The sequence below is a fragment of the Xenopus tropicalis genome, chromosome 9 (genome assembly GCF_000004195.4).
Source record: "Xenopus tropicalis strain Nigerian chromosome 9, UCB_Xtro_10.0, whole genome shotgun sequence".
NCBI lineage: Eukaryota > Metazoa > Chordata > Amphibia > Anura > Pipidae > Xenopus > Xenopus tropicalis.
This window is the reverse complement of record NC_030685.2, coordinates 47307381-47332320: the sequence shown is the minus strand read 5'-3', so window position 1 is coordinate 47332320 and position 24940 is coordinate 47307381. Positions and strand designations below refer to the sequence as shown.

Genomic DNA, 24940 nt, shown 5'->3' with positions numbered 1-24940 from the left:
GCCAGTTTTGGTGAAATACCTGAAAATCACATCAAATCTTCCACTTTCAAGCACCTTATCTCCCACATAACATTAGGTAACAAAAGAACACACCCTAAATATGAAAGCCAAGGGTCCGCTGAACAGTTTGATGCCCATTGTGCATAGGATCACATACCAACATAAAACACTCTAATATGAACGCCAGGGGTCTACTGAACAGTTTGATGCCCAATATGCATAGATTTACCAAACTATGTGGGGTACACAGGATGCCAAATTGAAATACAGCAGACACAATATCCATGTGCAAAGACAAGTAATAAAGAACAATGTGAAATGCAATAAAATTGATAAAAACAAAAAAAAATCACTAAAATCATTTTTTTTGCCTAATAATATCTGCGGTCAGAATAACAGTTTGAGTATTTTGGCTTGGGGCAATCGCGCCCCAGGGGCCACTCGTTCCCCCCCTCTGACTGTTGTCTACAGGCTGGGGAACAAGCGGGGAGCGAAGAAGTGGCTTCAAAAGCCGCTCCTCCGCTCCCAAACCCGGAAGTGCTTTGGTACCCAGGACGTAGAATCTACATCCTGTGGCACTAAAAGGGTTAAGTGCATTCCAATAGATTGTGTGAAAATTCCAAGGAGAGGAGGAGATGTTAATCGGTTGTTACTGCAAAAGGAGGCCTTTGGGATGTGTTGTACCAAGGGGACTGAATACCACGCTGCAATTGAACTGTTTTCTGACAGAAAAGTGATGCCTATAAGAATGTATAAGGATGTATATTGGTATCATATAATATTGACCCAAGTACATATATCAGTAAGTAGCGCACTGCGTCAAATACCGCACGAAAATAGTCTTCGCTACTTAAATAACGCAAACTCTTTACAGGTTTTAATGGGGGCCACTGACCCCAGCAGCGAAAAAACTATTGCTCTGCGAAGCTACAGTTTTATTGTTATTGTTACTTTTTGGGACTTTCTGTTCTACTTAGGCGCTCTCCTATTCATATACCAGTCTCTCATCCAAACCACCCCCTGGTTGCTAAGGTAACTTGGACCCTAACAACCAAATAGCTGCTGAAACTTCAAACTGGAGAGCTCCTGAACTAGCTTCTTACTGGCATTGCTTGCTACAGCAAAGTTTATTATCTACAAGGACTCCAAGGTCCTTCTCCATTATGGATTTGCCTAGTGCAGTCCCATTAAGGGTATAAGTGGCTTGCATATTTTTACATCCCAGGTGCATGACCTTACATTTATCCACATTAAATTTCATCTGCCATTTAGCCACCCAGATTGCCAGTTTGTCAAGATCCTGCTGCAAGGATGCCACATCATGGATAGAATTGACTGGTCTTCAGAGTTTTGTGTCATCTGCAAACACTGATGCATTATATCATAATACCCTCCCCTAAGTTGTTAATGAACAAGTTACAAAACAAACAAAACAAAACAAAAGTGGACCCAGGACAGAACCCTGTTGGACACTGCAAAGAACCTTACTCCAAGTAGAGACTGTACCTTTAACAACCACCCTCTGTACCCAATCCTGTAGCCAGTTTCCTATGCATGTGCAAAAATCCAAACGACCTTAGTTTAGAAAGCAGTGAATTGTGGGACACAGAATCAAATGCTTTGGCAAAATCCAAATAGGTCCCATCTACTGCACCCACACTGTCCAGTTTCTTACTTACCTCATCATAAAAAGAAATTAAATTTGTCTGACATGACCTATCCTTCATAAAGCCATGCTGATTACTGCTCATAATGGCATTCTCCAGTACATAATTTTGTATGTGATCCCTTAAAAAGCCTTAAAATGACTTGACCACCATGGATGGCAAACTTACTGGCCTATAATTGCCAGGCTGAGATCTTAATCCCTTTTTAAATATAGGAATGACATTCGCCTTTTTCCAATCCATAGGTACCATACCAGCTGAAAGGAAGTCTGAGAATATCAGAAACAAAGGCCACTGTAAAACTGAACCTAGCTCTCTCAGTACCCGAGGGTGTATTCCATCTGGCCCAGATGCCTTGTTCACATTAATCTTGATTAAACCTTTATGCACCATATCCTGCGTCAACCACTGACTAGTTTAAGCTTGGTGAAGTAGCTAACATAGCAAGAGAGCTAGGGTTGCCATCTGTCCAATTCTGACACGGACAGCTTGGTTTTCGGAAGGGCTGTCTGGGTCAAAACTTGCTTGCCCAGTTTTCTCAATTCCTGAAACTTATGAGGCGATTGGCCAATTGCTGTTTTACCTGCCATAGCCCCACCCCTGTTATGTCACGTCCTTGCCCAGTGACACCCCCACCCGGATTTACACCCACTGAAAGATCCACATGAAATAAAATGAAGCCCAAATGCTTCAAACAGTTTAAATTACAGCTACAGGGTCCCCCCAAGTCAGCAAATACTGTATGTTGTGCCTCAAAAAAGAGGCCCTAACCCTATCCTTCATGCTACTGTTGCTACATCAACCCTCCTGCAACACCTTAGCAGAAGTGAAAGCTTTTTAAAATAACACATAACAGGGATATACCAAAAGCAAGCAGGCACTTATGAAGTAATTACAGCTAAAAATAATATAAAATCCAAAAAGACTACTACCTGTATATGGTCTATATCAGTACTGTCCACCTTCTGTGGTGCCGAGGGCAGGAATTTCTCTAGCATTCATAGTGACATACGCTAATGGAAGCTAGTTTTGACCACTCCACCTTTTTTAAACTGCACCCACTTCAAACTACACCCATGTTATTACAAGACCATGCCTACATTAATGGTGGTAGCAAAGCAAAAACCCACACAGTTGGTGTTCACTGCAGGGATATCAACCATCATTCATATGTGAAAGAATTACAGTATATTATGTCATATTAAGACACACCCTTAAATCCATATGCCTTCCTTCTCCCCTGTGGATAGCACAGCAACCCCCAGAATATAATTACACACCTTAGGGATCATCATATAATGACCATATTTCCATATGCTAACAAACTTCCAGAACAAACCCCTGCCTGTTTCACCTACCACAGGCAGCATGGGGCAGGCAGAGTATGGCACATAGGCAGCATAGAGCCGAGTATAGCACACACAGGCAGCATAGGGCAGGCAGAGTATGGCACACACAGGCAGCATAGGGCAGGCAGATTATGGCACACACAGGCAGCCTACAGTGACACAATGCTGGCACTGCTCCTACAGTCTGTCTGAGATTTCTGTCGGGGGTGCCCCGAGGCCATCCCCATTCAGCTCCCCCCTATCCGCCACGCAAACGCTCCCCCCCACAGCCATGCGAACGCACATGCACGAACAATCCCCCCCCCACGTGCGCTGCGCGAACTCCCATGCAGTGGGGAGAGGTCCTGATTGCTCCGTATTTTAAAATTTGCCTGCAGCAGGGCGGCGTGCTGCCCCTATCTGGGCCTGCAAGCTGTACCTGGACCCATTGCATCAGTCTGGGTGCAGACACATGAAGCGGAATTCAGCATGTAACTTTATACTTCAGCAGTTATTCACCAAATTTAGGTTTGGGTTCCTGCATCCGGGCTGACGCAATGGATTCAGGGCACTGTTATTAGATTTTTAAAGCATAGGGGCAGATTATCTGTCTGCATTCATCCACAGACCAATTTGGGTCACAACACAGTGGAAACCACAATATGTTGCTTAAAGTTATTGCAGAATTCGATCCATTTCTTGCAGATCATATTTCATGATATGGGAACCAAGGTAAAGGCAAAACATCTTCGCTACTTGTGAACAATTTATACATCTATGGCTGGCAAAGTACAAAACCACATTTTTAAAGAGATAAACTTCATTTTCCATTATTGTGGATGAGCGAAAAAATTCGGAATGCATAGATTCACAGCGAAGTTTGGCGAGGGGCGAAATGTTTCGCGAAACAGCGTTGGAAATTCGCCTCGTGTCAAACAACAAACAGAAATGTCATTTTAGCCTTGCTCTTTCCTTCCACATCAGCCAATTGGATCAGGAGCCCTCCCACTGTCTATATAAGGAAGTGCAGAGGCGGCCATTACTAAGTGCGTTTTTGGTAGTGGTTAGAGTAGGAGCTTAGGAGTGTTTTTCTTGTTTTATTGAGCTAGAGTAGGTGTTGTTGGAGCTAGCTGTCTGAATCAGTGCTAGTGGAAGTTGTGGATTTTAGTTTACTGCTTTCCCTCTTCTGCTTGTCTGCTCCCCCATGAGACCCAAGAGCCCCATATGATGCAGGGTCTGATCTGGGTGAGGATCTTGAGGATGACAGGGACAGACCCTGGGTGCCGGCTCAGGAGGATAACAGCAGCAGTTCAGAGCAGGAACTGTGTGTTGTTGGTGATGCTGAAGAGCCGGCCCCACAGATGCAGAAGACCCCACCAACCACTGCTAGGGAGGGTAGGCAATGAGACAGCACTTCACCTGGGTCCAAAAGCTCTGAGCGTACGGGCAGGGACCATCAGCCTTCAGATCCCCAGCCCTCCACAGCAGGCAATGTGGTGGCCCGAACTTCACAGTGTGGGCATTTTTCATGTACCAGGGTCAGGACCAGTCGGTAGCAGTGTGTCAGCTCTGCCAGCAGAGGGTCACATATGGCAACATCAGCGTTAAGTTCCCATATGAAACATCATTACAGGATGACATGGGAGCAGGGCACCAGGGGGCAGTGGTGCTTCCTGTCCACCTCCTCCCATTTCTCAGGGAACAGGTGCTAGCTCCCCAATCCCTGTAAAAATTAGCGTTGGCCGTAATGCACCTCTTTCCCACAGCCAAGTGCAGAGCCTCAATACCTTCCTGGCAAAACTTCTGGCTGTGTAGCTGCTGCCCTATCAGCAGGTTGACGCAGCCCCCTTCCGACAGCTGATGGCTTGTGCTGCCCCTAATTGGCAGATCCCCAGCTGCCATTATTTTGCCAGGAAGGCTGTTCCTGCCCTCCACCAGCAGGTGGTGGATAATGTGTCCTTGTCCCTTGACTATGCTTCAGTGCAGCACAAACGCTGCTCCAAGCAGGGAATGTGGTATGCGACAATGGTCACAACCTGCTGGCCACCCTCCACTTAAGCCGACTGACCCATGTGCCTTGTTTTGCAAATGTCCTCAACCTTGTGGTTCAGCGGTTCCTGAAGAGCTACTCAGGGTTGGGTGTCATGCTGGAGAAGGTGTGTAGGGTATGCGGCCACTTCCGCAGGTCCACCAGCGCGTCTTTGGCATGGATGCAGCGTCAGCATAGTCTGCCACTAGAGATGTAGTGAACTGTTTGCCGGAGAACTAATTCGCACGAAAATCGGGTGTTCGCAAGTTCGCAAACTTTTAGCGATGTTCGCAATTTTGGGTTCGCCTTAGCTGGAGCCAAATTTTGACCTCTCACCCCAGAGCCAGCAGATACATGGCAGCCAATCAGGCAGCTCTCCCTCCTGGACCACCCCCGGACCACTCCCTTCCATATATAAACCGAAGCCCAGCAGCCATTTTACATTCTGCCTGTGTGTGCTTGATGAGTTAGCATAGGGAGAGAGCTGTGCAGGGATTTGAGTGACAGTTTAGGTAGCTTTGCTGACTAGTAATCTACTTTCTACTGCTCTGTATGTAGCTGCTGTGTGCTGTCCTGCTGATCTCATCTGCTGTAACCCAATAGTCCTTGTAAGGACTGCTTTTATTTTCTGATTACTGTTACTCTTCTTTTCATTGTGTACTGCAGCTCCGTCTGTGTGTGTTGGAGACAGGTGTGCTGCTCATAGTAGTGCACTAAGCACTAACCACACATTCACATAATTTTTTTTTATTTGTGTTTTTTTACTTTGCTACTGTAATTTATAGAGCCGAGTGCTATTAGTCTAGCTGTGTTGGGGACTGGTGTGCTGCTCCTAGTAGTTTAACCCCAGCACCAACCAGAGATATTAATTTTTTTTTTTTTTATTTAACTTACTGTTCTTTAACGTGTCCAGTGCTGCTTGCTGTTATTCATAGTAGTGCACCAAACACGTTACACATAGTAGTGACATTGCATTGCAATAAAATCACCTGAGCGATGTTTTTCCACCAGCAATAATATATTCCGTATCCACTACTGCGACGTTTTGTCTTTGCGTGTGAACCGGCTGTAACCTTTACACGACTTGATTGGCATGTAGACGCCGGATATTTTAAAGAAGTTTATTACACAAGTTTAGAAATGTAGTGTGATTTCTGCCCTTTACAGCACAAAACGCAACGCTGTGTCAACAACGTATTTTTCAGAGAAATTTTTGCCCTTGATCCCCCTCCTGCATGCCACTGTCCAGGTCGTGGCACCCTTTAAACAACTTTAAAATCAGTTTTCTGGCCAGAAATGGCTTTTCTAGGTTTTAAAGTTTGCCTTCTCATTGAAGTCTATGGGGTTCGCAAAGTTCGCAAAAGTTCGCACTTTTTGGCAGAAGTTCGCAAACTTTTTTTGTGAGGTTCGCTACATCTCTATCTGCCACACCACCGGCTGATCTGTGACCTGCAGATGCGCTGGAATTTGACTCTGGACATGGTGGAGTGCCTTGTAGAGCAGCGCTGGGCGGTCAGCAATTACTTGCTGGAGCACAGTGCCAGGGGTACGGGGGGGGGGCAAATTTGTTGTACTTTAGCACAGAACAGTGGTAGCAGATTAGGCAGCTCTGCCAATTACTTTCCCCCTTTGAGCAGGCCACACGCTTTGTTAGCAGGGACAATGCATGTGTCAGTGTCATACCCTTGGTTTTCCTCCTCAAGCGCACATTGGATGGCACATTGGAGGGTGACATGCCTGAGGAGGCCCGGGGGGGAGAGGGAGTGCAGGCCCCGTATGCAGACTGGCAGGAGAGGCATGATGAGGAGGAAATGCCTAATGAGGAGGATGAAGGAGGGGAGGGTGCCTGCAGAGCAGGGGGAGCAGGGCCCATGCCACCCAACCACAACAGCTATTGTCCATGGCTGGGAAGGCACAGAGCAGAAGAAGGAGGCAGGAGATGACCTGCTGCATCTTGAGGGCAGTCAAGAAGAGGACACCTCATCTACATAGCTGCCCATATGCAGACATGTCTCCCGAGTGATTCCCAGATCTGCTCCATCAAAGACTGGGAGGATTACTGGGTGGCTACCATGCTTGACCCACGGTACAAGGAAAAGATGGGGAGTACCTTACCTACCCAGCCAGAGAGAGAGGAGGGTAGGTTATTTGAAGAGGGCTCTGTGCTCCAAACTGATGGAGGCCTTCCCCAGTCTGATACTTCTCAGGCTTCTACTACTTCACACATCTAGCAGGAACAGGGGTATAGCAGCAGCACAGGTAGAGGTGGTGGGAATCTAATGGATGTGTGGAGAAACTTCTTCAAGCCTCAACAGGCAGCAGCAGGCCAGGTTAGCAGCCAAAGTTGCCACCAACCGCGGATGGAGAATATGGTGGCTGACTACATGTAGTACATGTACTGTGCAGGACGCCATTCACACTGATGATGACCCCATGCATTTTTAGATGTCGAGGCTTGACCAGTGGCCAGAATAGGTACAATACGCTCTGGAGGTACTGGCTTGCTCCCCTGCCAGTGTCCTGTCAGAGCATGTCTTCAGTGCTGCAGGTTGAGTGGTCACTGAAAAGCGGACATGCCTATCCACTGGCAGTTGGGGGTCTGTTGTTTTCTAATAATCTACCTGCTGCTGCTGCCGCTACCACTGCCACAGTATGATCTAATTTCTTCTAATTTGGGGTCTGATAAGGCTCTGTATAATGTTGCTACTCCTGCAAAATATCATTCAATAGGGCTGATTCACTAAAGTGCAATAAATTTTATCGCACACTTTTTTGCGTTAAAATAGACGCGAAAATTAGCGCGTGACTCGCTATAGTATTATCGCGTGCGTTAAGTTGCCATATCGCATGCGGTAATTTTCGCGCGACCGCATGCGTTAATTTACACGCTGAAAAGAATACAATCGCATGATTCGCAAACACTTAGGCGCGCTAAATATCGCATTGGTCTATGTGAAAATTAACACCTACTTCAGGCAGGCGATAAATTATAGAAAAGTACAGTAAATGAGTTTTTGGCAATAAAATATGGACTTAGCAGTGTTATTTATTCAAGTATGTGTTTTGTACGAAATTTTACTAAAGTCTTGGCATGTATGTAATTTCGCTACTATAGCGGTAAATATTTAGTCGCCATAATATGCAGTACTGTAGCGGTAAATATTTAGTCACCATGGAGTCTATGGGAGAAGGCCTTTCCATAATTCGGAACTTTCTGGATATGGTATTCTATACTTTCATGTAGTTTCCCCTACACTCTTACATTTATCAGTAACAGCATCAATATGCTATATGGGTTAAATGTTTGCAAATATTCTGCCAACAATTTTGTCTTTAGCCCATTTTGCTGAATAGTAAAACTTGCGTTAATTAGTACGTAGCGTATTTTCTGGTGAGTGTGATAACTGCCAATCTAATGTTTTGTTGCCAGAATAATTGCAATATTATATTTGTTCCCGTTTAATAAATGTCGCCAGTTTTATGCTGCCGATTGCCGCGTGCGTAATGTCGCGACAATTAGCACTTGCGATAATTAGCGTGCATGCGAAAAATACCTCGCATGTTATTTACCACGACAAAAATATCGCATGCAGTATTGCGTGTCAATTAGCGCAAGTGCGCTAATAGTGAATCGTGCGATAAGTCGCAAAAATTTAGATGCGATAAAATTTTTACCGCACGCTATAAATAGCGCACGTTAATTCACACTTTAGTGAATCGGCCCCAATGTCTTCTAATTTGGGGTCTGTTACTTTCTAATAATATACCTGCTGCTGCCGCAATATCATCTAATTTCTTCTAATTTGAGGCCTATCAATGCTCCTGATAATGTTGTTGCTACTCATTGTACAGGTATGGGATCTCCAGAATGCTCGGGATCTGAGGTCTTCCGAATAAGGAATCTTTCCGTAGTTTGGATCTCCATGCTTTAAGTTTACTAAAAAATAATTTAAACATTAAATAAACCCAATAGGATTGTTTTCTATCCAATAAGGATTAATTATATCTTAGTTGGGATCAAGTACAAGGTACTGTTTTAATACTACAGAGAAAAAGGGAATAATCTCTCAAAATTAGAATCATTTGTTTAAAATGGAGTCTATGGGAGAAGGCCTTTCCATAATTCGGAACTTTCTGGATAACGGGTTTCCAGATAACAGATCCTATACCTATACTTGGTATCTCCTCAAACAGATTTTTATCAGTAATATCTCCTCACTGATATTAACTAATGCCAGTGAAGCTAGAGATTTTTTTGATACATTTAAGTCCAGTGCTCTCCTCAGGATATTTCTTCAGTTATTCATTGTACTTGTTATCTCCTCTAACAGATTCTTATCAGTGGTATCCCCTCTTATTCAATGCTGTGAAGCTAGAAACTTGTTTAAGACCTTTAGACCAATGCTATACAGGTATGGGACCTGTTATCCAGAATGCTCAGGACCTGGGGTTTTCTGGATAAGGGGTCTTTCCGTAATTTGGATCTCCATACCATAAGTATAAAATCATTTAAATATTGAATTAACCCAATAGGATTGTTTTTCCTCCAATAAGAATTAATTATATCTTAGTTGGGATCAAGTACAAGGTACTGTTTTATTATTACAGAGAAAAAGGAAATCATTTTTAAAATGTATTTGCTTATAATGGAGTCTATGGGAGATAGCTTTTCCGTAATTCTGAACTTTCTGGATAATGGGTTTCCGGATAAGGGATCCCATACTTGTATCTTTAAAGAAGGAATATGATCTGTGAAAGAGGAAGAAACAGCAAAAGACTGATAAAGTCAGAGTATACACATTCTCTCAAATGTGAGATGCTGAAAATCAACAAATGAGTGTTAACATTTCTGCAAAATCTAACAAAACTTGCTTTTTCTGCTTTTTCTGCAGTAGTGTCTCTAAAGTATCTTTCTTTTTTTCTTTTAAACAACACTAACAAAGCAGAGGGAAATGATCTGTATAATATAGGATAAAAATAATGCAAATAGTGAAAAAACCTATGAATGCTACTGTTGTCTATTTATGGCTGCTTCAAAAAAAAACAAAACATTGCAACATTTTGGTAGTTGTTTTTTTTTTTCTGCTGCCGTCTGCCCCTTTAGGTTCATAGCAAAAAAAACATGTCAAACCTGAGGGGGTGTGGGGGTGTAGGGTTGCGTCATCAATCAAGGGTGCCTAGGGCAGCACAAACTGTAAATACAGCCCTAACAACAAGGAGGAAAGTTTGTGAGATTTCTTGCAGGACTTATTGATTTATCATCTACCTTATCCACAAAGACCTGAACAGTGGGGAGAGGTTTTCAAATGGGTGCCTATTTTACATGGAAAATCTGTAAGTGCAATACTTTTTCTCTGCATAAATAAAGGAGTACTTTACACTTCTGGGCACTCCCTTGCTTTATACTTTTTAGTGGGAAGTTGAGAAAAGATAGTGGGGGTTATTTATAAAATTTGCGCAGAGTAGAATTTTTCGCACAGTGAACATATTTGCCCTGCCTGTGTTTCTATGTATAAAGCTGGACATTGTATTTTAATCTGCAAACATAACTGAATTTTTTTTTTCAGTGTGAATGTCCTCAAAAGGCGCTATATTCGTTCACAATAAACACACGCAGATGGCATATTTTTTATTTGCATTTCACTGCTATTCGCAAAAAAGGAAAGACAGGCACAGCAGTAAAAATTGAACCATTTAGGGGGAAAACAACCATTTGCGAAAAATTTTCTCTGCGCAAACTTTATTAATGACAACAAGTGAATACATTCTCATTTCTGAAGTGGATTGTGATATGATGTATTTGAATGGGCAGTCTGTATTTATCCATCTGCACTATATGTCTGGAGAGTGGTTTAACATTGTACCTATGCTATTTCTGCCTATTTGGAGATAGGGGTATAATACACCCCTTTATTTATTTTTCTGACACATAAAGGTAAATATCTTTATACAGAAATACTTTGCAATATATTTTCTGGAAAGATCCTACATCCCAGCAAAGAGACAAAACATTTCCAAGTTTATATTTTAAAGTTCTGTATAAAAATCACTGTAGCATAGTTGGGAAAATCATAGAAGATAGGTATATCCCTCCCAGAATTCTCTATGAGCAGCACAGAAGGCTGTGAAATTGAGGGTCTGTTCAGCTGTGAAGGCTGATTAGCCTCACCTGTAGTTAAAAGGTGTGCTCCAAGAGTATTCTCTCTGCTCTATTCTGGGGAAGAGGTGAGCAATGAGAGCTGTGGTGTGAAACTTATGCAACCTGTAAAAGTGTGTTTGGGACAAGCACTGTTTGCTGCACAGCTACCAGGTGGATTTCCTAGTAGCAAGGACCAGCTACTATCTGATGCCCTAAAGACTTGGGACTAAGGTGCTGCTGCTTTTGAAAGGGCACAGGGATTTTAGAGAGGACTGTGAGCGCATCTTGCATTTACTTATATTGGATTAATCTGCCCAAGTGTCACTGTGTGTGGGTCCTCTGAGAAGGACAGTTTCTTTTTCAGCAAGACTGCTACTTATTTGGTATATTGGGATCTCAGTTGTATAAACTTTTTTTTGTGAAAACTGCTGTGTTTAATTAATTCACACGCCAAATTTCAGTTCGGAACCCAGTGTACCTCTCTCTTATCTTTGTGAAAGGAGCTGCCGCTTCTACTTAAAGGGCTAAACCTCCACAATTGGTGCTCAGATGCTTAAAGAGACAGTTTTCTTAAAGGAGAAGGAAAGGTTAAAACTAAGTAAGCTTCATCCGAAAGGTTTATGTAAATACAGCCATAAGCACTTACAGTAATGCTGCACTGAGTCCTCTATCAAAAGAAACACAGGATTTCTTGTCTCTTTTTTGTAAACATGATGATCCAATGCCTGACTTTCTCTCTCAGAAACATCCTTAATTCTCGAGGCCAGAGTCTGAGCATTTCTCTCCTCTATCCCCTCTCCTGCTCCCCCTCCCACTAGAATGCTAAGAACTCCCTCCCCCCTCCCTTAGGAATGTGTGATCTCAGCTATAGCGGCTAGAGACTGCAGGCAGGAAGCTACCTAAAATGGCAGCTGCTATCTTAAGCAAACAGAGAAAGCTTCTAAAGCTGTTTACTCAGGTATAGTAATGGTTTTTGCAGAATAAATATATTGTACAAGGTGGCACTAATGGGCAAATCTATTAGCAGTAAAATTCCAAAATGTCTTTCCTTCTCCTTTAAAGGAATATTCTATGAAGCACCTTGGTGTGATTCCCCAAAGCATTGCAAATATGGAAGAGATTATAAAACAGCTTGTGTAGGCTAATATTCAGCAGCAACAAGCTAATGCTCAGCAGTAGCAAACCAATACCAGCCTGCAGCAAACCAATGCTCATCAACAGCAGACTAAACAAATACTTGCTAAGGCTGCTCAAACCTCCTGAAATGGATTGAGGCAATGTAGAGGTCACAACGCTGCAAGCCTTGCTACACAAAAGACTGCACACAAAAGACTGCAAGCCTTGCTACAAAAGATGACATCAGAAGATGATGTATAGATTTTCCTTATATTCAAAAGAGTGGCGGGTTGATTGTACCTTTTCTGACTGGTGAGTCCCAAAGGGCTTATTTTGATTTAAATAGCAAGGATGCAAAGCAGTACCTAAAGTTTAAAGCAGAAATATTGGCCCATTTGTGCGTAACCATGGCTATGAGAACACAGCAGGTAAACACCTGGTCAGTTGGTGTTGGCAATCCTGTAAGGCAGTGATCCCCAACCAGTGGTTTGTGAGCAACATGTTGCTCTCCAACCCCTTGGATGTTGCTCCCAGGGGCCTCAAAGTAGGTGCTCATTATTGAATTTCTGGCTTGGAGGCACATTTTGGTTACATAAAACCCAGTGTAAAGCCAAACAGAACATTCTGTAGGCTGCCAGTCCCCATATTGGGCAACCAAATAGCCAATTATAGCTCTTATTTACACCCCAGGAACTTTTTCCATGCTTGTGTTGCTCCCTGACACTTTTTCCACTTGAATGTAGCTCATGGGTATAAAAGGTTGGGGATCCCTGCTGTAAGGTCTCAGATGCATGACTTAATAAATCTTGTCAGAAAGTGGCTTCAAACAGAGAAGTCAACATCTACACTGATTGTTAAAAGAGTGGCCCTTGATCATTTTCTGCATGCCTCACCAGTGCGGCTACTAAAAAAATTTACTGCCTACTGTTATATTGGGATGTTATGTTCCTGTCTTTTGGGACTTGTGTGGGAATATTTGCCTCGATTGTCCATTCCTCCTATGTGCCCCATACAAGGGCCAGAGGAGGAAGAGGTGCCTCCATTGTCCATACCCCCAATGTGTCCTGAGCCTTTAGTCTTTTTCACTTTCAGGAGCAAATAAAGGATGTGAATGGGGTACCCCAGGAACCAGGGGTGGATTAAATATTTTCCCATTTTTCAATGGAAAATGATAATGTATTGAGTAAATGAGGTACAGGGTGAGAGGATAGAACAACTGATAGTTCTCCAATCCCAAAAATGCTAGATCGGGCACCTTCACATGTTTTAGGGCAGTCATCCCCAAGTAGGTGCCCATTTTTCAATTTCTGACTTGGAAATAACAGTCCACATGGGGCTACCAAATAGCCAATCTGTTCCGGGGAAGAGATGAGTAATGGCAGTTGTGATGTGGAACTTATACTACTTGTAAAAGTGTGTTTAGGACAAGCACTGTGTGCTGCGCAGTTACTCTTAGGATATTTATTCACAAGAGGCAGATTTCCTAGTAGCGAGGACCAGCTATCTGATGCCCTAAAGACTTGGGACTGGGGTGCTTCTGAGAGACAAAGGGATTATACAAAGGACTGTGATTGTATCTTGCATTTACTTATATTGGATTAATCTGCCTAAGTGTGGCTGTGTTTGGGTCTTTGACAAACAAAAATCACTATAACAGAATTCCAGATGTATGGTTAGAAAATTTTACTGTAAAATAATATTCAGTTTATTCAGTACTATACATTTTCGGTGAACGCTCAAATGGCAAATCATGCAAATATGTGCAATCCCACAGAGAGTCAAATTTAAGATGACCCTATCATGAATTAATAAGAAAACAAGCTGCAAACCTCCATGCATTGATATACATGCAAATCGCTGTCGCCTTTAAGCTGAATTGAATTTTCCTAAACCTGAGAAACAAGAGCAACTGCACATATGTGGTTCTATGAATAAACTGAATATGGTATCATTACTTATATCCATATATCTGGTCAGAAAACACACTAATTACTTAGACAAACAGACATATGGCTTTTAGTGAATAAAGTACCCCCTATTGTAAAATATAAGGATATATAAGGTCATCGAGGAGTTCCAAGACTACTTTTATTTAGGGTATGGAACTCCATGGTGATTTCTACTATCTTCATATTTTACAATAGGGGATACATTATTTATTATAATACACAATTTTAGTGAATCAAGTGACAGGAATGGCATCACTAAGCACCAGTTATAAATGATGATATCACTAAGGGCTGTTTAGGATATAAGGATATAACAGTATATTCATGGCTCATGTTTATTTTTTGGTTGGCTGTTTTTTGTGACAAAACAAACAAAACAGAGATTTGTGAAATACTGGGTTGCTTTTGTACAAATATGGTATTTGCTCTATTAAACTGAAATTAATGGAAGGTTCCTCAAAAATGATTTTATGGATGATGCAGTCTGTCAAAACAAAAGTTGTTTAATTAAGCATTGCTAAATACTTCATAAATTCAATCTAAGAATTTTTTTCAATCCCCTTGTAAGTTCAACACTTGCATATTAATATATATAAATTCACTTAGCTCAAATATTTACATGTAAGACCTACCAGACCATCTTCATTACTGGTTACTGCAAGATCCTGCCCATTTCCATCAAATGCTCTTATTTCAATGCCTAGATTGGATTCGGGTTGCCTCAGCCAATTTTGCAGTACAGTTTTCACATCTATGCTCTGCCAAGTTCCAGAACCTGGATTCATTTCAAGTTTTAGTGAGCGGATTCCAGTGTATCTTGTACCATCTTTCAAAGGCTTAATGAGTCTCGAGATCTGCACAACAACTGTCGTAGGTTTTTGAACAGGTTTTAAATGTATCCAGAGCTGTGCTTTCGATATTTTTGTCAACTGAACTTTAGAACTGAATTTAAAAAAGCAACAAATAGGTTTTTCTTTCATATCAATGGAAATTCCAACTGTAAAATGAAAAAAAAAAACAGATTGGTGTTATTGGTGTTATTAAAAAGCTGTACACCTATCTTAAAACTGAGAGGTTGTATATCTAATATAAAATCACTTGTTATATACAGTGTTTATATGGATGTCAACCTTATACAAAACTCTCACAGCTGCCCAGATGTTCCTAGAGATACAATAGAGTGCTCCTGTAGTAATACCCAGCCCATTTAGGAACAAAGATTTTCAGGGTGCAACCAATAAGATGTTTACTTCGGATGACAAGGATATACTACTTGATTATTGGTTGCTATAGGTAATTAGAATTGTAGAAAGTTTGGACCTTATATTGCATAACTCCTGGCCCCTGGTCTTAACCAATTGTACTTCCAGCAACAAAAGCATGAACAAAGAAAAAAAAACAAAATACAAAAACACTTGTATGAAAAGCAGGCAGAAAACTCACAGTGTGATCCTTTTGCAAAAAGTGGGCAGCTGGCACCAAGAAAGCTAAGCAAAGAATATATCCCTGATTTTGATGAAGTACAGCTCCCATCATGTTTTAACCAGTGATAATATATTGGAGTATGCTGGAGTTGTATATCACTGCACAAACACACACATATATAATTACTAAATATTTCCTTATTAAATGCATGCAGTGTATTTCACAATTATGATCACCTGCTGTATTCCTTTTCTTGCCAGCATTTCCATTTTCAATAAAAGTGTTACAAAATACATTAATAGCATGGAGACCATAAGGTAATTGTTTTATTATCCACAAAAAAATATAGTTATTATTAGGATTATTAAGTGAGGTGCTAATCCACAGGAAAAAAAATATCCAGTGACTCTATAAGACTTAGGGGCACATTTACTGAAATTCATTTTTTTCTGGCCTTGAAAGTCGTATGAACTCGATATGGTATAAATTCGAATTAAACTGTTCACATGCTGAAAATCCGAATTTTTCGAGTTGAAAGCATTGTTAAAACTTGAAAAGTTTGAGTTTAAACAGATGTTCGTTTCTATGAATCCTTTTAATTTTTTTCCAAACAGAAATTGCTCCAGCAGCCATTTTAGGAGCATTGGCACTACTTCTTGGAAAACAATAATGTGTTTAAGTTTCAGTTGAAACTGGGAAAAACTGAAAACAGTGATGGAACTAATTTCCCCTTGAAAGGTGTGAAACTGAAAACAATGAGGGGATTAAGTTTCCCTTTGAAGCTGGGTGAAAAACAATGTGGGAATTAACTTGTCCTTGAAGGACAGGCTGTCACTGACTATTCTATTCCTCTACTATTCTAAGAGTCTATAGGACTCAATGATACTCAAAAGATTAAACCTGTCAAATTTTTATTTTACAAAAAAAAACTAAACATTAATAAATCACAATTTATGGGAGGTTTTTTTTTTCAAAAATTTTCTGGGGATAATAACGAAATAATCGAGGTCTGGTGAAAACCCACTTGTAAATCTCGAAATTATCTAGAATTAAGAAAAAATCTGACTTTATCTCATAAATGCTTAGTAAATGTGCCTACTCAAAATCTTTGTAAAAACAATTTAAGCATTATCGTGACATTTTATAAATACAGCAATGATTAAGTTTAATTTGAATTTATAGCATGTTGGGTTCGTATGACTTTTAAAGTCAGAAAAAAAAAAATTTTGGTAAATGTGCACCTTACTGTATGTATAAATGTGAACCACAAGAAAGACTGCACACTCCAAATAAAAGTTTATTATTAACAAAATAAATTTATAGAGTGAGCATTGCTGCTCATTGCTATAGTTAACCATTAAAAAGCAGTACATACAAAAAACATTTTCATTTTAGATTTTAGCCATTATAAAGTAATATTATTTTAAACTTTAATAGTGGCCTTTTCTACTACATAAATGCTAAAATAACATGAGATTTGCAATTTATCTTTCTGTCATAACTGCAGATAAAAATGTTATCCCATGTCTATAACTGGTAATGAAATTGAGAAGATGTGGGGCACTGGATGTTTTCCAGTTCTTGCTTGTACATCGAGTTACCTGTTTCTAAGAAGCACAACTAATTATGTGTTTAAGGTAGAGCTTAAGCCTTGAGCATACACTGTAGTAATGCAGCTGGGGCTGTCTGTCTCCACTTGAAAATCATAAAAAGAGTTATGACCATTAAGTTATGTAAATGAAACATTGCTGAAACATATTTTGGTACTGGATCACTATGTTTTAGATGCTTTGGATTGCTTATGCATTATCACTTCTGCTTGTATTATATGTAAGCAGCTGCATCCTCAGCCAAGATAACAGTTACATCCCATTCTAAGACTACGTACTACTCAACAAGACATGATTTAAGGCTACTTCCCATTTAATGTTTCTCAGAGATACATTGGTGCCATCAATCATTTAGTCTTTTTTGAATCTATTGCTTCAGCTAAATTCCATTCTAAATGTCAGTCTAAATTTTGCCAATGTTTAAAGCTTTAAAAAAGTCACTCTTGATGCAATAATGGAGTAGATTATTCAGTTATTTTTATCTGATTAATAAGCAAATTGTAATTCTTAAGCAAAAATATATTTATATAAATATATCAAGTAATATGCATAACAAGCCTTAGCAAAATTGTGTAATGTTAATAGATTTCAGGTGTTATCCACAAGTATGGGAAAAAACTAAATACAGGTTTTTTTTATTTCAATAAATTTTGTATTTGAAATCAGAGAAAAAATAAACAGACTATGAAACATTTCTCAGGGATACAAGATATCAGAACAAACAATTTGAACAAAATATGACATCTTGGGAAATATTAGAGAATATAGCATATTAAATATGTGAATGATAGTTTGTATCTATACAATAAGAAACTAGAGGTTTTCCTTAACAGGAGGGTTCTATAGTGCCCATTGGGTTGATCATATAATTATAAGATAAATATTAATTAAAAATGGTGTAGAATAACAACAAAAAAAACCAATAACCAGACAGATCATGTCATTGCAACAGCACCCAACGAGAAACCAAAAGCTTTATTCGTTTGTTAGTAATAAAGTTTGGGTGTGATCTGATTAACCTTAATCAAAGAACTATGTACAGTTTTATTTTCAGTTAAGCTGCATCTTTGGAAGTCTTTGATAGCATTTTCTATTATTTCATTTCAGTAAATTTAAGAACAAATGAGCTTTATTTTAGAGGAAACTGAATATGTATTTTGCATACAACTTGTTGCCAATCATAAATCATTTTTATTATGTATTTATAATATGTATTAATATTATGTATATATAATAAGTATTATGCCCACAGGGTTACTTGTAGTGAAGCATATATAATTTTTTATTCTTGAACTCTGAAAGGTTCATTTTTAATAATATCTGCCCCAGCTTATCCTTCTGGATCAAACTGTTTAATACTGGTAAGAAAATGTTTTATTGAGTATGGAACAATAGGTACAGTGTACCATACCAAATTTTATTTATAGGTTCAGTTATAAGACAGTTCTTTAAAGACAGTATTTAAATGTTGAGCTTTAAAGACCACTGTGTGAATATGGGATACAATTTACTCATGCAAGTTTTCCTTGCCCCCACAACTGAGAGACTAAGGGGCACATTTACTAACCCACGAACGGGCCGAATGCGTCCGATTGCGTTTTTTTCGTAATGATCGGTAATTTTGCGATTTTTTCGGCATCTTTACGATTTTTGCGTAAAAACGTGAGTTTTTCAGCGTCTTTACGATTTTTGCGTAAAAACGCGAGTTTTTCGGCGTCTTTACGAAAGTTGCGCAAAGTCGCGATTTTTTCGTAGCCTTTTAAGTTTTAACGCTACGAAAAAGGCGCGACTTTGCGCACAAGTGTTAACGCTACGAAAAAATCGCGACTTTGTGCAACTTTCATAAAGACGCCGAAAAAATCGCGTTTTTACGCAAAAATCGTAATGACGCCGAAAAAATCGAAAAAAATACGAAAAAGTCGCAAAATGTTCGTTTCCAATCGGAATTTTTCCAATTCGGATTCGAAATCGTGTCTTAGTAAATCAGCCCCTAAGGGTGCCATTTACAAATAATTGGATTTTTGGTTTTCCGATTCGAATGTTTTAGAGTAGAAAAAAAGTCTCAAAATTTTGAGATTTACTATGTGGCTAAAAATCAGAACCTGACAATTCGCCAGCTAAAACCTGCAGAGATCATGTAAAAGTCAATGGCAGGTGTCTCTTCCCTTCGCCGGCAGATACTTTCGCTTCAAAACGTTAGAGATTCAGATTTTTGACACTTTTTTTTGTGAGACAGTTCGCAAAAGTAGAGACTTTGGTGTGACAATTCGAAGACTTCAGAGTTTTAAATAAATGTCAGACAATCATGGAGGTTATTCAAATTTTTTAAAATTGAGAAATGTGTTAGTAAATGTGCCCTTAGGTATTTGACAAGTAACTTGAATAGATGTATGAAGAGCAATATAGTCCAATATATAACTAAAATAGAAACATAAACATGCACAACTTACACTCGGTAGGCATTATAATAACAGTTTCAGCAGAGACATTATAATCATCCTCTTCCAAATGACCAGCACTGCTTTCATCTTTTTGAACATCATATTTGTCTATTAAATCTTGTAAAGGTGGTGCTTTGGGTAAAAGGTGTTTTATAGCATCCCTGTTAATATTAGGTGCCTGTTCCAGTCGAAGTTTGCTAAGGATCTGGGTTTTTATAGCTTCAAGCCTTGTAGATTTACTGTTCTGTCTCCAGATACAAGCACTGCACAATGTATCTTTGTCTGTTGCTCGATTGTTGTTTGTTAGATCCACTGGGCTTAAATACTACCAGCAACCAAAAGTAAATACAACCCCATGCACGTAATTTTATCATGATCTTATGCAGTCTGAATCTCTTGAGGTTTTTTTTGTTTCTTTTCCCCCTTATTTTCTTGTTGCCTTAATGTGGAGTCAAACTGACTCCTAATGAAAGTTTAAAGTCAAGGGGAGGAGAGGGGTCTGTCACACTAAAAAAAATTTTTAGTTCAGATTTTTAAATAAATGTCAGACATTCGTGGAAATTAGTTTATTTGTTTTTTTTTTAATTAAAAATTGAAAAATGTTTTGGTAAATGTGCCCCTAAGTATTTGACATATAACTTAAATAAATGTATGAAGTACAAAGCAGTCTCTCATGAAGATAAAAATTAATAAACACAACCACAACAACAACAAAAAAACAAAATTGAACCTTCCTGTTTGCTTCTACATGTAAAACAAAGTAAGATTAAAACATAATTGTTTTTATGAAATTGGACACAACTGAGTAAACTGGCTAATGTCATACAGAATAAAAAGAATCACCTGCTATAAAAAGCAAACAAAAAAAGAATTTGGTTAGTTTAAACGACTAGTAATGTACAAGTACATGTATGGGATACTTTATTCAGAAACCCATTTTCCAGAAAGTTCAGAATTATGGAAATCCTGTCTCCCATAGATTCCATTTTAATCAAGTAATTCAGATTTTTTAAATCAATTTCCTTTTTCTCTGTAATAATAAAACAGTACCTTTTACTTGTTCCCAACTAAGACATAATTAATCTTTATTGGATGCAAAACAGTCCTATTGGGTTTATTAATGTTTTACTGATTTTTTAGTAGACTTAAGTTAAGGAGATCCAAAATATCGAAAGACCCCTTATCCGGAATACCTTTGGTCCCGAGCATTCTGGATAATGGGTCCCATACCTGTAATATGAAAAATTGCCATTGATAAGCCATGTGCATCAGTGCAGATATTAAAATGCAATAATTCTTTGCACTGATAAGAGACTGGTACATGTGACTAAAAATAGGTAGTAAAAGTCTCCCAGTTCTAAGTAATAATATAATTAAGATTAATTGTGGGATAAAATGGGCAATGGGTTATGTAGGTTTCAGAGGACATTAAATCAAATGAAAAGACATATGGGGGAATGTAATAGGTAACTATGTATTGCTAACCAAAAAAACAGTGTCCCTTTGCATTTATTGTGACAAAAGATTTGCGATTGGAAATGTTTTAGTTTGCACACATGCGCAGTAAATGTAATAGAACTTCTTAATGAAAAAGTTGCGCTCAGAATTACGCCATCTTCAAGCAAGACATTGCTAAACATTCACAAAAACGCAATTTTATACAGTGCAGTGATTTTTCTTACAACTCCCCTTTAATGTTCTAAGATAGAACCATATTAGTGCTCACTTAATAAAAAATAATTCAGTAATATAAGTTAAAAAGTTTATCAACCAGCAAAAAATATACCAGGAAGTATTTAAGGAAGGCATGAATAGACTAATATGGAATGTGAATCAGGTCACTTGTAAACATCAGCTTCTAATGACAGCAGGCAAGACCAATTATTGGACTTAAATGTTACATTTAAACTGTGAAATTTAAGAATGAATTACCAAATGAGTTTGGAGAGAAGGAACTATGAATTTTCACTTTAGAAGACTCCCAAATTCATCTGTACATTCCATCCAGTATTAAACCTCAGTTTTAAGGCAATTGGCACACTAAGCAGTTCTAAAAATGTTGTCCATGCGGTTAACAGAAGCTCCATGGGTGGGAGGAAAACATCACCCCCCCCCCCATTCACTTGTATGGCAGTTGCCTGAAAGTGCAATCAAACGACTGTCATGTAAATGCTGAAGAGGTGCAGCCAGTGCAATTTTAAAGCAATAGTATAATAATAAACAAAACAAACATGGATTTATTATGCATGTTACTTTCTCAATTAGCTTATGGCAACCAATATACTGTATAAATAAAATATAAACATGCACAACTTACACTCGGTAGGCATTATAATAACAGTTTCAGCAGAGACATGATAATCATCCTCTTCCAAATGACCAGCACTGCTTTCATCTTTTTGAACATCATATTTGTCTATTAAATCTTGTAAAGGTGGTGCTTTGGGTAAAAGGTGTTTTATAGCATCCTTGCTAATATTAGGTGCCTGTTCCAGTCGAAGTTTGCTAAGGATCTGGGTTTTTATAGCTTCAAGCCTTGTAGATTTACTGTTCTGTCTCCAGATACAAGCACTGCACAATGTATCTTTGTCTGTTGCTCGATTGTTGTCTGTTAGATCCACTGGGCTTAATACTACCAGCATACAAAAGTAAATACAACCCCATGCACGTAATTTTATCATGTTCTTATGTAGTCAGAATCTCTTGAGGTTTTTTTTATTTCTTTCCCCCCTTATTTTCTTGTTGCCTTAATGTGGAGTCAAACTGACTCCTAATGTAAGTTTAAAGTCAAGGGGAGGAGAGGGATCTGTCACACTAATAAATCATGCAAAGTCCACATGTACTTTTATAGGTCAACTTAAGTTACGCTTGTGTCATCAAAACTGCGGATTGGCTTCTACACAGACAATGAATTAAGCTGGAAAAGTGAAGACATTTGCTGTCATAAGGAGCGTAAGTTTTGTTAGATGCCAGTGTTAGTTCATCTTTCTAAAGTCCAACATCAAGATATTTTTTAAGAGAATGGTCAGTTCTAAAGTGGGTTGTATTGCTTTGTAGTAATGCTAATTGGGAAGATATTATAGTTAATAAAAACTGCTCTAGCATGTAAGGATAGAATGTCACATTTATCTTTGTAGTATACATATATAATAGTCAGCTCATTTACAAACTTTGCGCAGCGCAGAATGATTTTCACAGTCTACATATTCGCCGTGCGATTGTTTATATTTATAAACTGGACAAGATTTGTATATTTAAGCATAATTGTGAATTTTTATTTGTGCTGAATTGTCCTTAAAGGAAAAGTTCAGTGTAAAAATAAAACTGGGTAAAATAGACTGTACAAAATAAAATATGTTTTCAATGTGTTTGAGTGCCAGAACATTGAGGCTTGGTGAGAAGCCAAAGTGTGCCAGAAGCTGGTGAGCTGGTATCCCAGGAGGGGAGAGACAGCAGGGCTGAGTGAGAAGCCCAGAGTGTTCACGAGTGTGATAGTCACCGAGAATGTGTGAAAGCCATTGGGGATGGTGAGAAACCCCGGGAAAAAGTTTCCAGTGTGAAAGTTACCCTGCAATGTGAGAGCCCTGAAGCAGGGACAATTCATATCCATATTTGATGAACTGTTTATGAACTGACTGTTATGTTTATGTTGGGAGGAGTTTACCCAGGGCCCAGGGATTCCGAAGACAGAAGAAAGAGGAAACACCCGCTGCAGGTACACCAGTCCGGGGTAAGCCCGGGGTGAGCGATTAAAGTCACTGGGGGGTGCCTAACATTTTGGCACCCGCAAGTGACTTAGCCTTTCCTTCTCCTTTAATATAACCTAACTGTCTTGAAAAACTATCCAATAAGGTAGTTTTGGTACTATCCATATATGAGTCACTTTTGGTTGGGTCAGCTGTTGGGCCAAGGTAGTTACATAACTGTATTAGTAAAGCTTAACAACGCCACTCAGAAATTGGGTCAGTAACTCTTCAAATAAATTACTACGACTGAGGATCCTTTTATTTATTGTAGAATTTAATTTTGATTGTATAAATGGGAAGCCATCATATTTGACAAAGGGGAATGCAGGGAAATGTAATAAATGTAATTATAAAACTATTGCATGTAAAGATGCACTTCACACAATTATAAATTCAATAAGGTCATCAATTAAAACATGTGTTCTTGAATTCATTCTGCGTATATATCTTCTATGTTAAAATAAAATATCTGTACACAAGTCATATGGTATATTTATTTATTTAATAACTATATTGTTCCCTTTTTGTGCAGCATAGGTTATGTGAGATGTATGTCACACATTCTGCAAATTAATGAAAACATTTCATTAACATTAACAGCAAGAAAATGTATTTTGCATAGAATAAACTTTAAAGAAATAAAATAATGCAGATAAAAGGTGCTAAGAGGTTTTTCTGTTGAATGTAAGGTTGGCTCAAAAAAGAATAAATACTTATAGCCATTTAAAGCCATTTAACGGCTCTTTTGTTGAACACATATTGAAAATGGTAAGATTGTGATTTACACGGCATGTAACATTTCATGCACACCTCAGAGCCCACCGGGGCAATTTTTCAATCTCTCAAAGTATGATTTATATGTCTACATTCCAAAATCTTTTTTAGCAGCTGTGGTAGTTGTCAGTAAAATGAAGAGTGTTCAGTTATTGTATATTCAGTGGAGAAAAGCAATTGCACTGTTCCACTGTCATATATTCCTTCAAAATAAGAAGGTTGTTGAGATACACTGCTCTTTGGGAAAGTAAATCTGATGTTGACCAGGGAATAGAGAAAGTGACCTTGGGGCCCATGGGAGGAAATTTATAATTTAAATTACTGCGTGCAGAAGATAAATGGATATGTTTTAAAACATATATCTCAATTTGTTTTTTGGGAACATTGTAATTGTTAATCAGAAGTGTCTTTATATAAATCAGTGATGTACTTTTTTTTTTAAAAAAGGTTTTTATTTTGCATTTTTAGGCATAAAAACACACAAACATATAAAACTAATAAACATCATGTGGTTCTACATCATGTTGTCCTGGATTAGGTTTATACACTAACATTAGCATTTGACCTGTTTTGGGTTGGAAATCCTGTTGGGTGGAATGTCCAGGCCCTGGATTTTTGGAGAGGCCACAAGGCCTGGGCCTAGGGCACCAGAAATTTAGGGGCGGCATGCTGCCCTGCCGCAACTAAATGTTTGAATTTTGCTCCCATACGGAGCA

General features: G+C 39.0%; 1 protein-coding gene across 1 annotated transcript in view; it reads right to left on the bottom strand.

The window, feature by feature from the left end:
• The window catches only part of mstn.2 (myostatin, gene 2), a 31262-nt gene extending 8756 nt beyond the window's left edge, over window positions 1-22506 (bottom strand). Inside the window, exons 1-2 of the mRNA XM_002931496.5 lie at window positions 22022-22506; window positions 14861-15225 (exon numbers count right to left, since the gene is read on the bottom strand). Of these exons, the coding sequence (XP_002931542.1) occupies window positions 14861-15225; window positions 22022-22385 (729 nt within the window). The 5' untranslated portion in view covers window positions 22386-22506. The remainder of the gene's footprint in view (window positions 1-14860; window positions 15226-22021) is intronic.
• Between the last annotated feature and the right edge of the window lie 2434 nt (window positions 22507-24940).